Source organism: Osmia bicornis, chromosome 4 (assembly GCF_907164935.1).
Source record: "Osmia bicornis bicornis chromosome 4, iOsmBic2.1, whole genome shotgun sequence".
NCBI classification, from domain to species: Eukaryota; Metazoa; Arthropoda; class Insecta; order Hymenoptera; family Megachilidae; genus Osmia; species Osmia bicornis.
Window position 1 is genome coordinate 2,898,756 of NC_060219.1, and position 13,604 is coordinate 2,912,359.

At 40.9% G+C, this 13,604-nt stretch overlaps 2 protein-coding genes across 8 annotated transcripts in view; one reads left to right on the forward strand and one right to left on the reverse strand.

The window, feature by feature from the left end:
- On the forward strand, window positions 1–3,094 carry LOC114870894 (heat shock protein 75 kDa, mitochondrial). Its single transcript, XM_029176111.2, has 11 exons — window positions 1–157; window positions 280–375; window positions 449–759; window positions 836–1,002; window positions 1,076–1,259; window positions 1,338–1,684; window positions 1,765–1,912; window positions 1,984–2,111; window positions 2,190–2,374; window positions 2,440–2,738; window positions 2,819–3,094. Exons 1-11 carry the CDS (start codon window positions 43–45, stop codon window positions 2,918–2,920), a joined length of 2,082 nt encoding a protein of 693 aa, XP_029031944.2. The 5' UTR covers window positions 1–42; the 3' UTR covers window positions 2,921–3,094.
- A 1,644-nt stretch (window positions 3,095–4,738) lies between these two features.
- LOC114883227 (fat-like cadherin-related tumor suppressor homolog) overlaps window positions 4,739–13,604 on the reverse strand; it is a 291,047-nt gene continuing 282,181 nt past the window's right edge. For 4 of the 7 annotated variants that reach the window (XM_029176014.2, XM_029200842.2, XM_029200833.2 and 1 more), the window contains 8 exons: window positions 12,933–13,576; window positions 11,459–12,856; window positions 11,235–11,372; window positions 8,456–11,158; window positions 7,877–8,210; window positions 7,385–7,525; window positions 6,994–7,140; window positions 4,739–6,863 (listed from right to left, as the gene is read on the reverse strand). In XM_029176014.2, the coding sequence (XP_029031847.2) occupies window positions 6,313–6,863; window positions 6,994–7,140; window positions 7,385–7,525; window positions 7,877–8,210; window positions 8,456–11,158; window positions 11,235–11,372; window positions 11,459–12,856; window positions 12,933–13,576 (6,056 nt within the window). In that variant the 3' untranslated portion in view covers window positions 4,739–6,312. The remainder of the gene's footprint in view (window positions 6,864–6,993; window positions 7,141–7,384; window positions 7,526–7,876; window positions 8,211–8,455; window positions 11,159–11,234; window positions 11,373–11,458; window positions 12,857–12,932; window positions 13,577–13,604) is intronic. The other 3 variants (XM_046285564.1, XM_029176022.2, XM_029176030.2) reach the window with 3 other exon arrangements.

Here is a 13,604-nt window from a genome sequence, read left to right on the forward strand (position 1 = left end):
TAGTCACTGTCTGTAGTCACTGGTTCTGGTGATTTCGAAAGCATGGCTACCGCTTTCAGACTGAGACTTGCGATTAAATGCGGAAAAAACGTTTCAAGACCATTAAGTCGGCACTTAGAAAGAAAGATTTTGGAAAAACAATGTCAACAATTTGCTGGTTTGTATACTAGAATGTTTATTATTTATACTTTATTTATTTTTCTTAACCGATTCAGATTTATGGTTAAAGTTGCATGTATTTCTTACTATTGTCCACTGATTTTTATGTCTTTGTTGCAGCTTTAGCAGGTACTTCAGCCAGATACCTATCCTCTCAGGCTGCAACACAGACAACAGAAAGTCACAATATTATAAAAGATGCAGAGAAAGTTATAGGTAACTATAACAGGTTTATTTGCGTATGCATTCCCATAAAGCTATATTTCATGTAATATTTCTTTCTTTTTAGGTGAAAGTGATAAACATGAATTTCAATCAGAAACACAAATGCTTCTACAAATTGTTGCAAAATCCTTATATTCAGAAAAAGAGGTGTTCCTTCGTGAACTAATCTCTAATGCAAGCGATGCACTTGAAAAACTAAGATACATGCAGTTAACTGATGGTAAAGCAGCAGAAATTATTGGCAGTAGAAATTTAGAAATTCACATTGGTACTGATAAACAAAATAGGACTCTTACAATTCAGGATACAGGAATTGGTATGACCCGTGAGGAATTAATCTCAAATCTAGGAACAATAGCTAGATCTGGTTCTAGAGTAAGCAAAGTAAAATATATTTAAGTAAATTGTATTTTATGGTATTCTGACTTAACAATTTTTTTCCCCAATACAGGCATTCTTAGAAAAATTGAAAGAAAAGCAAGATGCTGGTGATGCATCTCAAATTATTGGGCAGTTTGGTGTTGGTTTTTACAGTACCTTTATGGTTGCTGATAAAGTGGAAGTATATACAAAATCATATGCACCAGATGTTGAAGGTCTTTGCTGGACTTCTGATGGGTAAACAAATATTCTGTAATTTACAAATATTATTAATTCTTATAAATTAGTAAAACCTTATTTTTTCATTTAGTTCCAGTACTTTTAAAATTGCAAAAGCTGAAGGAGTTCAACCAGGAACAAAAATTGTTATACATTTGAAAGCCGATTGCCGAGAATTTAGCGATGAAGATACCGTAAATCGTCTTATTACGAAGTATAGCAACTTTATCGGTTGCCCGATTTATTTAAATGGTAGAAGAGTTAATACTATTCAGGTAAAATTTTTAACTTTACATTATCATATATATATTAATATATGTGAATATTTGTTTATGTATTTTCTCGTTTTTTAGCCATTGTGGATGCTCGATCCAAAAGATATCACACCGCTTCAACATGAAGAATTCTATAGATTTATCGGAAATTGTTTCGATAAACCTCGATTCGTATTACATTACACGACCGACGCTCCACTTAATATTAGAGCCTTGTTATATTTCCCGGAAGAAAAACCACCATTATACGATTTCATTAAAAATGACACGAGCGGTGTCTCTTTATATAGTCGTAAAATCTTAATCAAAAACAGAGCAGAAAATATCTTACCGAAATGGTTGCGTTTTATCAAAGGAGTTGTTGATTCTGAAGATATTCCTCTTAATTTAAGTCGCGAATTATTGCAGAATAGTACTTTGATTGGGTAAGGAACTAAAAATGATTTTTACTTTAATGTACTCATCTATTTTAACTTTCACTTTAACTAACTTTTTAAAATTACAGAAAATTAAGAAATGTTTTAACGGCACGAGTTTTAAAATATTTGCATGAACGGTCTCAGAAACAACCGGAAGAGTACATTAAATTTTATAAAGACCATAGTATTTTCTTGAAAGAAGGCATTATAAGCACCGATAATCAGAAGGAAAAGGTAATCCTTTAAAATAACTATAAAATTTTTATACATGCTTCGCAGTTTTACTAATCGTATTATTTTTATAGGAAGAAATAGCGAAACTTTTGCGATTCGAGTCATCAGCAACGGCACCAGGAGAAGTAATTAGTCTCGACGATTATTGTAAACGAATATCCCCAAATCAGAAAAAGATAAATTATCTTGTAGCACCAAGGTAGGAAAAAATGTTGTTCTATGTGTGTAAAGAGAATGTGCAGACAATGTGTACAATATTTGTATTTTATAATTTTAGCCGGTCCTTAGCCGAACAGTCCCCCTATTATGAATCACTAAAAAAACGTAATATCGAAGTATTGTTTTGTTACGAGGCACACGATGATGTAATTTTCTTACACTTAAGAAACTATAAATCTTATACTTTAACTTCTATTGAAGAAGAGATGCGTGAAGCGGATTCAAGTAAATCTGACAGTTCTGGTAAGCGACTTTTATTTCGTGTATATATAAATTATTTTTAATTAATTGGTTTTAATGTTCTCTAGGTATTATCGATCAAGGCGAGATTAGTAATCTTTTGAACTATATGAAAAAGGTTTTAGCAGGAAAAGCACATGACGTTAAGATAACTAATCGATTAGAGTCGCATCCGTGTGTGATCACGGTCCAAGATTTGGCAAGTGCGAGGCATTTCACTCGCATACAAACTCGCCAATTAAAAGAAGACGCGTTATATCACTTGCTTAAACCATCATTTGAAATAAATCCTAATCATCCTATTGTTAAAAAGCTTTGTAGCTTAACAAATACGAACTCTAAATTAGCCGACCTTCTTATAAAACAGGTATATTGTCATCATTTTTAATAATTTCAAATACTTTCGTATCTATTTACTCTAATTTATTTTTCTCCAATTTATTTTAGTTATTTACCAATAGTATGGTTGAAGCTGGTTTGATTGATAATCCACGATTACTGGTAGCCTCGATGAATGAATTATTGACTGAAGCATTAGAAAAATATTAGTTCGATATGGTTATTAAAGTTTACTTTAAGAAGTTATGACGACGCTGTATATACATACCTGTTCTTCGAATAAGATAAATATTTGATCATTATAAAACATTTTTTTATTCGTACAAACTATTTTGTAGGAAAAAGTTGATGTTACTTAGAAGGAAATAAATATTATTGTATTTATATGGTACGTTGTTTTATTCCTTTGATTATAACTAAAATATTAGGTCAACCTTGAAATCAATGTAATAATACAAAATGTAGGCAAGATTGTGTTCTTTATTACAATAGGTTGATCTTGTACAAATTAATTATAGCCTTCTAATTATAACAAGTCAAGATTCCTCATCGTTTGAAGGAGTTCATGATATCGATATGTATCCTATTAGCAGGGCTAAAGAGTTGTAACAAATTTGGAAGTTGTACCCACATCTTTTTTCTACCTTCTCGTCTTTGCGTAATTATGGCAAGTTATTATAAAATAAGAAATAAGTGGAACTATTTATTAGTTTGTAAGTTAATAACCAAGTACAAAGGGTTGACAATAAGTAGTTCAAATAATTAAAAAAAAAAAAAAAACAACGAAATACGTATTCTCCCGATCAATTCCAATTGTTAAGTTTGTTAATCAGACTAAATCATTAAATACTAATTACAAGAATCTATCGCGTTCAAAACATAATATTGCTAATATCGTTCGGAAGCTTTATGAAATAAAACATAGCTCATTCTCTTTTCTCTTATGGTTACAACCAAACATTTTACGACATCGACGTGATTACAAAGATCGATTAATACCATATTTATAAACGGATCGTTCTTGTTCACATCGTTTCAACAGTCTTTAACCAAATGTGTCCTCGTTATTGACTCGCAAGAAAGAAATTTATAATTAAGTCTTAACGGTTAAAAAGAGGGCTCGCTGTGCTTCGACGCAAACTGAAATTATCATTGCTATCGATGTTGTTTCCGATACAATTCGTTTAAGTTAAAACTGTACAATATTTTTATTTCATTCTAATATAGAATAAATTGTCTAAGTTCAATTGTATCCACGTGAGTGTTGCACTGAAATTTCAGAGAGGGGAGGCACAGCCGATTACGAAACTTACATTAAAAACAGAAAAAAGAGACGATCATTTCTTCTTTTCCTCTTGGTCAACACAAAAAGAAGTCACCCTGTTTCGCGTTATTACTTTAAAAATGTGGCTTACTCATTTTTTATCCCACTAAGTATGAGTAAGATGGCTAGCATCCTTTGCAGAACAGGAACATAAACAGTGATTTTGCCAAAAGAATTCTACGTTTATATAAAAAGAAAAGAAACACCTGTACACCTCTCCCAATGAAGCTGCCACTTGATTATTCGTTCAACAAAATATTTTTCTCCTTGGAAGTACTCATTGTTTAAAAAAAACTATTAGGCACAGAAATAACAGTATGGCATTAAAAATTAATTGGCAGTTTATAAAAAATCTTTCGTTTACTTGGACTTTGTCGTTGAAAGTAACACTGTGAGAATGATGAGTAGTTGATGATTAAGAGCATTAATGATGATGAGTTGCGTACAATCCACATTGCCGAGCAGTCTTATCAAGTAGATTAAAGTGTTAAAGCGTGATGTAAATAGTAGTAGCACCATGTATGCAATTCTATATCTGTTGAACTGATGATGGTGACCAAACGAAAGGAGAAGTTTCAAGTAAGAATGAAAAAAGAAAAGAATAAAAGGAGGCTTTGAACGAACGGAACGTTGACTTAGCACACATACATCGCGGAAATGGAATTACTGTCTTCCACCATTCCTTAATTTTCTTTTCCTTAAAAAAAAAAAAAAAAAAAAAAAAAAAAAAACAAAACATTGGAAAGTAAATATTACAATCATTATCGTACAGTTCATAGTATTTGATCATTGTATAAACATTATTATCATCACAGTAAAAATATTTCATATCTTTTTTTTTTAACTATCGTGCTTTGTTGCTGCAGTAAACGTCAGCAAACATGCACATATATTCGCCCTAGAAGCAGAGCAATGTTCTTTCTTTTTTTTCCTTCATCTTCACTAGAGTCAATTCATTTACTCGCTAAACTATGCGATACTTATATCTATTATTATTAAGTAGTCCGTCTGTTGATTTCGTATGTAACCAAAATAAAGTCGGTTAGCAAATAGTAAAAATACATAAATGTACCTATATGTACCATTCTTTTTTTTCTTTTTCATTTCTTTTGTTGCGGTGGAATCATAGCTGCGGATAACGTTTAAAAATTTAAACGATAGGTCAATAAATAATAATCATTGGTCTGACAACGCGGTCGTGATTAAATTTACCTTCCTCGAGTAACAAATTTTTATCCTTAATCAAGATCATTTTCTTACTTGTAATAGTTGCGTATAATTGCCGTAATATATATGTATATATACAGGGTGTCTCGAAAAAGGATCTACACCATGAAAGTTACAAATACTTCGTGTCAAAAGAAATCGAGAAATTCTTCTTCCGATTTGAAATATTGTTTTTAAGATAAAAATTGATGCTCGAAAATGGTAATGAACATTTTCAATTCCTCCTGTACCGCGAAGAGTTCACGATTCTCACGTTGTAGATACTTTTTTGAAACACCTTGTATACCTCTTTTTAATTTTATACATACAATATATCCTTTTGCTTTTGAACTAAACCTCATCCCCTTTGGTAGAATTATAAAGATGTTTCAAATGAAATGAACGATTACGAAACTCTGAATGGTCCACACAGCATTTAAAAACTGTCGAAATGCAACGTCTATCAAATAAACTTCTGGTTAAATACAATGCACGATCGATGTCTCGATCGTTGAAAGAAATGGCTTGTTCGTTTTATACAAACGAAAATTAAGAATTGCTCCCAAATATGTGTATGCACGTTGATTTTCACCCGTCGGTTTCAATATAATTCTTTCGAGGATCGCAGAATTAAGTACGTTAGTACCTAAGCTCTACCTACATAGGAGATTTTGAGGTACGATGCGCAACACCAAGCATCGTTGGCTCACAGTACATCATCGAGGGGATTCTCCATCCCTACATCGCCATTTTCTGTAAGAAAGCCTACCATGCTCGGTACTGTACACGAAGTTCTCATACCGTTTAACTATCTCGAGCGTTATCATTTTTTCTTATATTTCATAGCTGCCTCTGTACACATTCATATCTTCTTTCTCTCCGTCGGTATTGATAATAATAATAATAATAATATATATATATATATATACGTATGTACAAAAAAAAGAAAATTCCTTGTATTACTCACAAACATTCGCACTGTCTGACACTCTCAAGAAGTACAGTAAAACACGACCATCATCATCATCATCATCACGTTCAGTCTGTATTCAAGTAGTGGCACCACTCTTTGTCACACCGAGGTTTGCGTGATACCGTTTCCCGACAACCACAGCCGGCCGTTACTCTTCTGATCGGCAATCTCGTATTCTGAATCGTCTATTTCGCAGAGATTTGTGGACAAATCGCTGTTACTCGTGGCACCACCTAACAAAGAATTTCTTTCTTCGAGGGTGGTGATCACCGAACCGATTTCATCCGCTTCGTCCCCCTTGTGGCATCGATTCCGTCGGCTGCTTGGGAAACCATAAGGCACTACATCATCTTCCTCCTCGTCGGATTCTAGAGTGCTAAGACGTCCGTTCAACGGATTCGTTTCGTTCTCCGTGTCCGTGTGAATATTATAATGCGGCAGGTAAGAGTTCGGATGACGGAGATAACTTTCGGAACCTTTGTATTTGTATTCACCCTCGCCACCGCTGTCCAGAGGATTCAGACGCTGCGTTTCAGCGCACTGATACTGCTCGGAAAACTCGGTACCGCATTCCGAATCACCGACGTATTCCGATTCCTGGTCTTCGTTCAACGTCTCGATGTCCCTCGTTGGATCTACAGAGCCGTGCACTGGAAACAGATCGTGTCGTCATTTAATTAACATAGCTGATAAAATAAAACCGATTTTTTTTTGTTGGTTCTATTATACACTATAAATAAATATGCCCTGTCTATCACGCATGCAATCCCCGTTACACACCTGACGGTAACTGATGAGTGTTTGATTCGTTACTCTCGTTGCTGTGGAAACTGGACGAGTCTGGTACTTCGCTTCCAGGCACCTCCGTGATATTAGGCAAGGGGTTTTGACTTGGCCTGACCCAGTCTGAACAGTCCCAGTGATACCCTAAAAGCATTGCAGACAACAACTGTACTCCGACACGCTACATGCGACGATTTGGACGTCGCGTTGCGGAGTTGAAGAGAGAAGCGGTGTACGGTGAAGGATAAAAAAAAAGATAGGCTGCCCGATAGAGATAGGGGGATAGCGACAAGCGAAGCGACCCAAAATAATATGTATATATGTATACTTAGGTATAATATATATATATGTAGTTGCTTCTTTCAGGCATACACTATCTCGGACTTACCACCGACAATACGAGGATCATCCTCGATGGACGTCATGGAGGCAACGGAGGTCCCACCTCCATGAGGCACACGTCGAGAAGAATTTAGTAGAAGTCCTCCAGTGGTCAGCTCTGGTACCACTGGGCTCGCTCGTTTCAGGTCTGTTAGCGCACACAATACGATACACCAATGTTAATTCAATTCGCTACACGCCCAAGTCAGCATACTTTGTTGGTCATTCGTATTAAAAGAGAGGAGGTGAAGGACGAAGAGTAAGGAAGAAAATATTGAAAGATGAAAAATGATTAATCTTTCGATAAGATACGAGAAACGTAGGAGACATACGCAAGAGAAAAAGAATAAGAATTCGAAGAGAGGAAAATGGAGGCACGGAGATCGAAGTAGTAAATTGAAAGGATGAAAGCTAAATCCACCCACGATGCATGCGGCAAGCGTAAAACAAAAGTAAGAAGCTACGATGAATCGGGGAATCAGCGACGCATACTACTCACCATTCTTTATCTTGGTCGTGTCGGTGATGAAGGAGGCTAGTTGCATCTGTTCTTGCCAGCTCGGCTTATGAAGGCTATCCGTGTCGCTGCCTGTAGCGTTTCCGCCGACTGGGTTAGCGAGGGTTAAGGACGGAGGTGGTACGGGAGTGGTACGATTCAGATTTCTCAAATAATCTGGCGGAAAATTTTCCAGCTCGTCACCGGCGCTACCGTAGCTTCGCAAGGTGTCTAAATTATTCAGAGCAACAGCCGCCGAGTTACTGTAAGGTGCCGGCTCGTTGTTCGAGCTAGGAGTGTAGGATGCAGGGCGAGGTGGGCATTGGGGAGGTTCTCTCTGCAAAAAAAGAATCACACGAAAAACCTTAAACTCAACCCACGCGTCACTCGTAGGATAAGGGAGGAATATCGATTGACTGATGATCGCAAACTAAAGAAAAAAACGGCACGCGAGAATAACGTTGTACTAAATAATCGTCTACCACTGGCGTATAATAGAAAGAACGATGAAAAGCATGCGGTTCTTTCTTAAGTGCTGGCAAATCAAAGTACACTCGTCTATGTGATTAAGCAAAAAAATACCTGTATCACTTCCAGGTTACTCAATTTCGAGCTGCGTTTGAACTCGTGCTCGTGAGGTCGTGCCGAGTTTAGGACGATCTGCTTCCTGGTCTCGTTGTTGATGTTGTTCGCACGCGCCCTGGTGCGTTTCATCCTGATGCGTCGGAACGCGAGGAATATGATGATCAGGAAGACGTTCAAGATCACCGCGACGCCGATCCACATTAATTGTTCCCAGGTGATGTTGAAGTGGCTTGATATAATCGGCGTTGAATACGCAGGATTGCCGCAGTTCAAGCCGGTCATATTTGGTGGACAGACGCATCTGTACGTTCCGATCTCGTTGACGCAAGTGCCCCCATTGGTGCACGGATTGGTGTCGCATTCGTTCACGTCGGTCTCGCAACGATCGCCCATAAACCCTTGACATTTGCATATCGGTCCGTTGTTGCCCTCTTCGCACACACCGCCATGGATGCACGGGTTTGGACTGCAATACCTTCCAAACTCGCAACGTTTGCCACTGAGACTCGGCCCAACGCAATCGCAGGAGTAGTCACCCCCTTCTGGCACGATCTTGCAACGACCACCGTAAAGACAGGGCGAAGATGCGCAGGGATCGGTGTCGATCTCGCAAGCTAGCCCCGCGAATCTGCTGTGACACTGGCACTCGTAAGTGTCGCCTCCAGAATCTTTGCAGGTGCCACCATTTTGACAAGGCTGCGAACCGCAGATTCCTGGAGGTACAAGAACCGTTGTGGCATCGCAACTGAATTCGACGTTCGCAAAGCGTTTCAAGACAGCCACGCTACTGGCACCGCTCATGTGCAGAGGTACGGACACCCTGGCGATCCTGACGTCGTCCATGCAGCCGATAAAACCACGCTGAACGTCCTCGAAGCCGAGAATCGACGGATGTTGTCTGACTTCAGCGCCCAAATAGAGATCGTCCGATTGTAGGTTTAAGATATCATTGATACCAGGGGCTGAACCATGAGCCACGTGTTTTCCGTCCACAGTCAACCTGGCACTGTTGCTCTCCCGTTCCAGCTGGATCTCGTGCCACTGTCCGTCGCTTACGTACACGCTGCTCACTCGAACCAAACCTTCTCCGCTTCCCAGATCGAACTTGTACTGGACAACACCGTTAACAACTTCCAGAATATTGTAATCGACTTTGCCCGCGGCGTACATTAGATTTCCGGTCAACTGAACCGTCCTGATCCTCAGAGATAAGCTTAGACGATCCTCGATCGTCTGTCTGATCAGGGCTTTGTCGATCCTGTAACGAGCGTAACTTTTCCCGCTGAAGGATATCGGATTTCGTGGTATGTAACAGGATTCGTCGTGACATTTCGAGATGTCTATATCGCAGGTTTGACCTGCGAACCCTTCGGGACACTGACAGGAATATCCTTGAACCGAAGAATCAGGAACGCAGACTTTGAACAACGGACAGGGGTCTCTGGCACACTCGTTGACCACCATCTCGCAATGGTTACCAGCGTAACCCTCCTTACAATTACACTCCATCTTGTGTTTGTGTCGTGGCGACACGAAGCTCATCACGTCGGTAGCCACGGGTGTTATCTGTGTCAGGTCGAGCACGATTTTATCCTGACAGTCTCCGTAAACGCAATAGCCTTTGTTGCATTTGAACCTGACGATCTCTTCGACGACTAATTTAGTTGATTCCTCGAGTTCCTCTATCCGTTGATTCAACGCCTCTCGTATACTCTCCGAGACATAGAAGGTCGGCGAAGCCAAAGCGGTTCCGCTCTTCTTCACCGCAAACAACAGGTCCAGGTCGTTGTGCACGGCTTGACGAATTGCTCGGGATTTGATCAAGTTCGCTTCGTCGGAGGATGGTTGAACGCTGATGATCACGATGTCCTTTGGTCTGCAGTTCATAGCGTTGCGCAATGTCCTGACGAATCCTTTACGGTGGCTCAGCATGAAATCCTCCGGGCTGACCTCTCTGAATCGGACTATCACAGAGTTCTCCAACATCTTCTCGGTGATCAGATCGACGTTTACTTTTACCAGAGAATAAGAATGAAATTTACCGTCGGTCACGGTCACGTTCACCCTGTACTCGCCGACGTCGAGTCGCGGAAGTGCCACCAGAGTGCCGTCTATCTTGTCGATTTTGAAGAGATCGTTCGGTATCGGAGACGACGAAACCAAACTGTACATTAGGGTGTCGTATTGATCTTGATCGGTCGCGTGAACTTTTCCAATGATTCCACCAGGATACTCGTCCATGTAGGAGTTAATAATTACCTCGAGCGGAGTGATCACCGGAGGATACTGAGACTCCTCGATTACCTTGATCGTAACCCACGCGTCGGAGTAGAGAGGCGGACTTCCGTTGTCGAATACACGTATATGCAACACGTATTTGTCTTTCACTCGGTTGTTGAACTTGGTTGCGGTTCGCAGTGTACCGTCCTGTTCCAATCTGAAAGCGTCGCCCTCGTTTCCAGACCGGAAGTCGAAAGTGTACGGATCAGCGTTCGGCTCGATATCCGCATCGGTGACTACGAACTGAAGCACCGTGTGACCCAGAGGCTTGTCCTCTTGCACCACCGCGGTGTAATTCGAAAGTGAGAACAGCGGTGGATTGTCATTTGCATCTAGGACCTCGATGTTTACCATCACGAAACTGGAGAGCATCGGTATGCCACTATCGCGGCCATGAACTTCTAACACGTAATTAGCAATCTGGAATAAAATTGAAAATTGTATTACGAATATGTACGAGGAAAATCGTGTTAATAAATTTATAGTTTCTACTAACTTCTTCTCGATCTAGCGGAGCAGCGACGGTAATTTGTCCTGTTTTCTGATCGATCGAAAACTGTTTTTGTCTGTCTCCTCTTTCTACGTAATACGACACGTTTCCGTTTTCTTCGCTGTCCAAATCGTTCGCGAATACCTGAAATATTAATTGTAACATAAGTTCATAATCAACTCCTTTAAAAAGAATATGAATTTTATAAAATTCTCAGAAAGCTAACTCACCTGCGTGACTTTTTCTCCGATCTTCGCGTCCTCTCTTACGGAAGCCCTGTACGAAACCTCGCTGAAAATCGGCGCATTGTCGTTGCTGTCTATCACAGTGATGTTCACCGTCGCATGATTACTCAACGGTGGTATACCACCGTCGACAGCTTGAATGGTCAAGAAATAGTCACGGGCACGCTCGTAATCCAACTGTTCCGCGATGGTGATGACACCGGATCGCGCGTCTATCTGGAACTTCTTATGCTCGTTTCCACCGACGATCGAATAATACACATCTGCATTGACCCCGGTGTCTTTCGAAGTGGCAAGAACTCTAGCCACTTCCGTGCCAACAGCATAGATCTCAGGCACCTTGGAAAAGTAAACCTTGGACGCGAATTCCGGCGGATTGTCATTGATATCCTGCACGTTTACGATCAGCGATGTCACGCTGGTGAGCTGGGGTGTTCCTTGATCCAGCGCCTGGATGGTTACGTTATACATGGCCTTCGTTTCTCTGTCCAGCGATTTGCCAAGGGTTACGATGCCGCTGTCCGCTGCTATGAGGAACTGGCCATCGGCCGAATCGATGAACTCGTATCTGATCTTGCGATTAATGCCTATGTCATCGTCCGTGGCGTGTACCTTGGTCACCAAAGTGCCGACTTCAACGTCCTCCGGCAGTGTGGCGCTGTACGTTTGCATGGTGAATTTCGGTGGGTTATCGTTCAGATCGGAAATCAGTATTTCTAGCTGAGAGGAGCATTCCCAGGATGGTTTGTCCCTGTCCTGAACGTGTGCCGTGAGCGAGTATTTAGCCTGAGTCTCTCGATCCAGCTGGCCGACCGTTTTCAGAACGCCGGTCTCCTTGTCCAGAGAGAATTTGTCGTTGTTATCGCCGGTTAGATAGAAACGCAGCTTGGCGTTCGGTTCGTCGTCGTAATCGGTCGCCAGGACGGTGAGCACGTAAGTGCCCGGATGCGAACCTTCGGACAGGATCTCCCTGTAACGATACCTGAGGCAATAAGGTGGATTGTCGTTCACATCCAACACTTGCACCGTTACTCGAGTCTTGAAGACGTATTTGCCATCGGTCCCGACTATTTCGAGCTCGTAACGATCGATCGTCTCCCGGTCGAGCGCCTTCGCTACGTACACCTCGCCGGTTGATCTAATCTGGAACTGCGATCTCGAGTCGCCGGATGTTATGTAGAATTCTATCGGTGTGTTTACGTCGGAATCCTTGTCCACGGTGATCAACTTAACCACCACGGTGCCTGGCAGAGCATCTTCGTTCACTGTAGCCTCGTAACGATCGTCCACGAACGCTGGAGGATTATCGTTGTAATCCTTCAATTTAACGTGCACAGAAGTCCTCGCGAAGTGTTTCGGATTTCCGTTATCTGTCGCGACCACCTAGAAATTTAAATCATCCAGATTATTAATAATAAAAAATATCTTCCTCGTTAAAATATTCGACTGATTACTATACCTGAAATTTATACTCCGGCTGCTTTTCCTTGTCGAGTTGAACCAGCGTCGATATCCATCCGGTATAAGCGTCTATCGTGAAGACATTCGCTAACTCGCCTATATCCGAGCCGAAAGAATATCGCACCTCTCCGTTGCTCCCTAAATCGTCATCGTGAGCGATGATCTTCAAAATCGACGTTCCTTCTTCGATGTTCTCCGCTAAAATGATACCGTAAGGGTTGCTCTCGAATTCAGGGGCGTGATCGTTCTCGTCCAACACTTGCAGAGATATCTCGGCGAGAGCCGTTAAGAGAGGACTCGAGTCCGTTTCAGCGAGAACTCCTATCAGATGGTTATCTTTCGTTTCTCGATCCAGTGGTTTGACCAACGTGACTTGACCGTGAGAATCGACCATGAAATGCGGCGAGTCCTCGTCCCCGGATACTATTCTATAAGTCACCGTGGTATTTGTTACGGTTCTCAGTCTTGTTATCGGTGTACCGATTGCAGACGCTTCGGATATGAAGAACTTGTCCTCTTTGCGCTCGAAAAGGGGCGGAATATCTTGGGGTCCCATTATATAAACGCTGAGAGGTACGTCAGCGTGGTGAGTCGTGGCTCCTTTGTCCTCCGCACGGATGAACAGCTCGAACAATTGATTTTCTGAAATATCATGAAAATTAAGAATACG

Bases quoted from the DNA above. Each gene is read 5' to 3' on its own strand.
- LOC114870894 (XM_029176111.2), top strand. From the start codon at position 43: ATGGCTACCGCTTTCAGACTGAGACTTGCGATTAAATGCGGAAAAAAC. The intron at 158-279 runs GTTTGTATACTA...TCTTTGTTGCAG, and splicing joins ACAATGTCAACAATTTGCTG to CTTTAGCAGGTACTTCAGCC. The intron at 2,739-2,818 runs GTATATTGTCAT...AATTTATTTTAG, and splicing joins CCGACCTTCTTATAAAACAG to TTATTTACCAATAGTATGGT.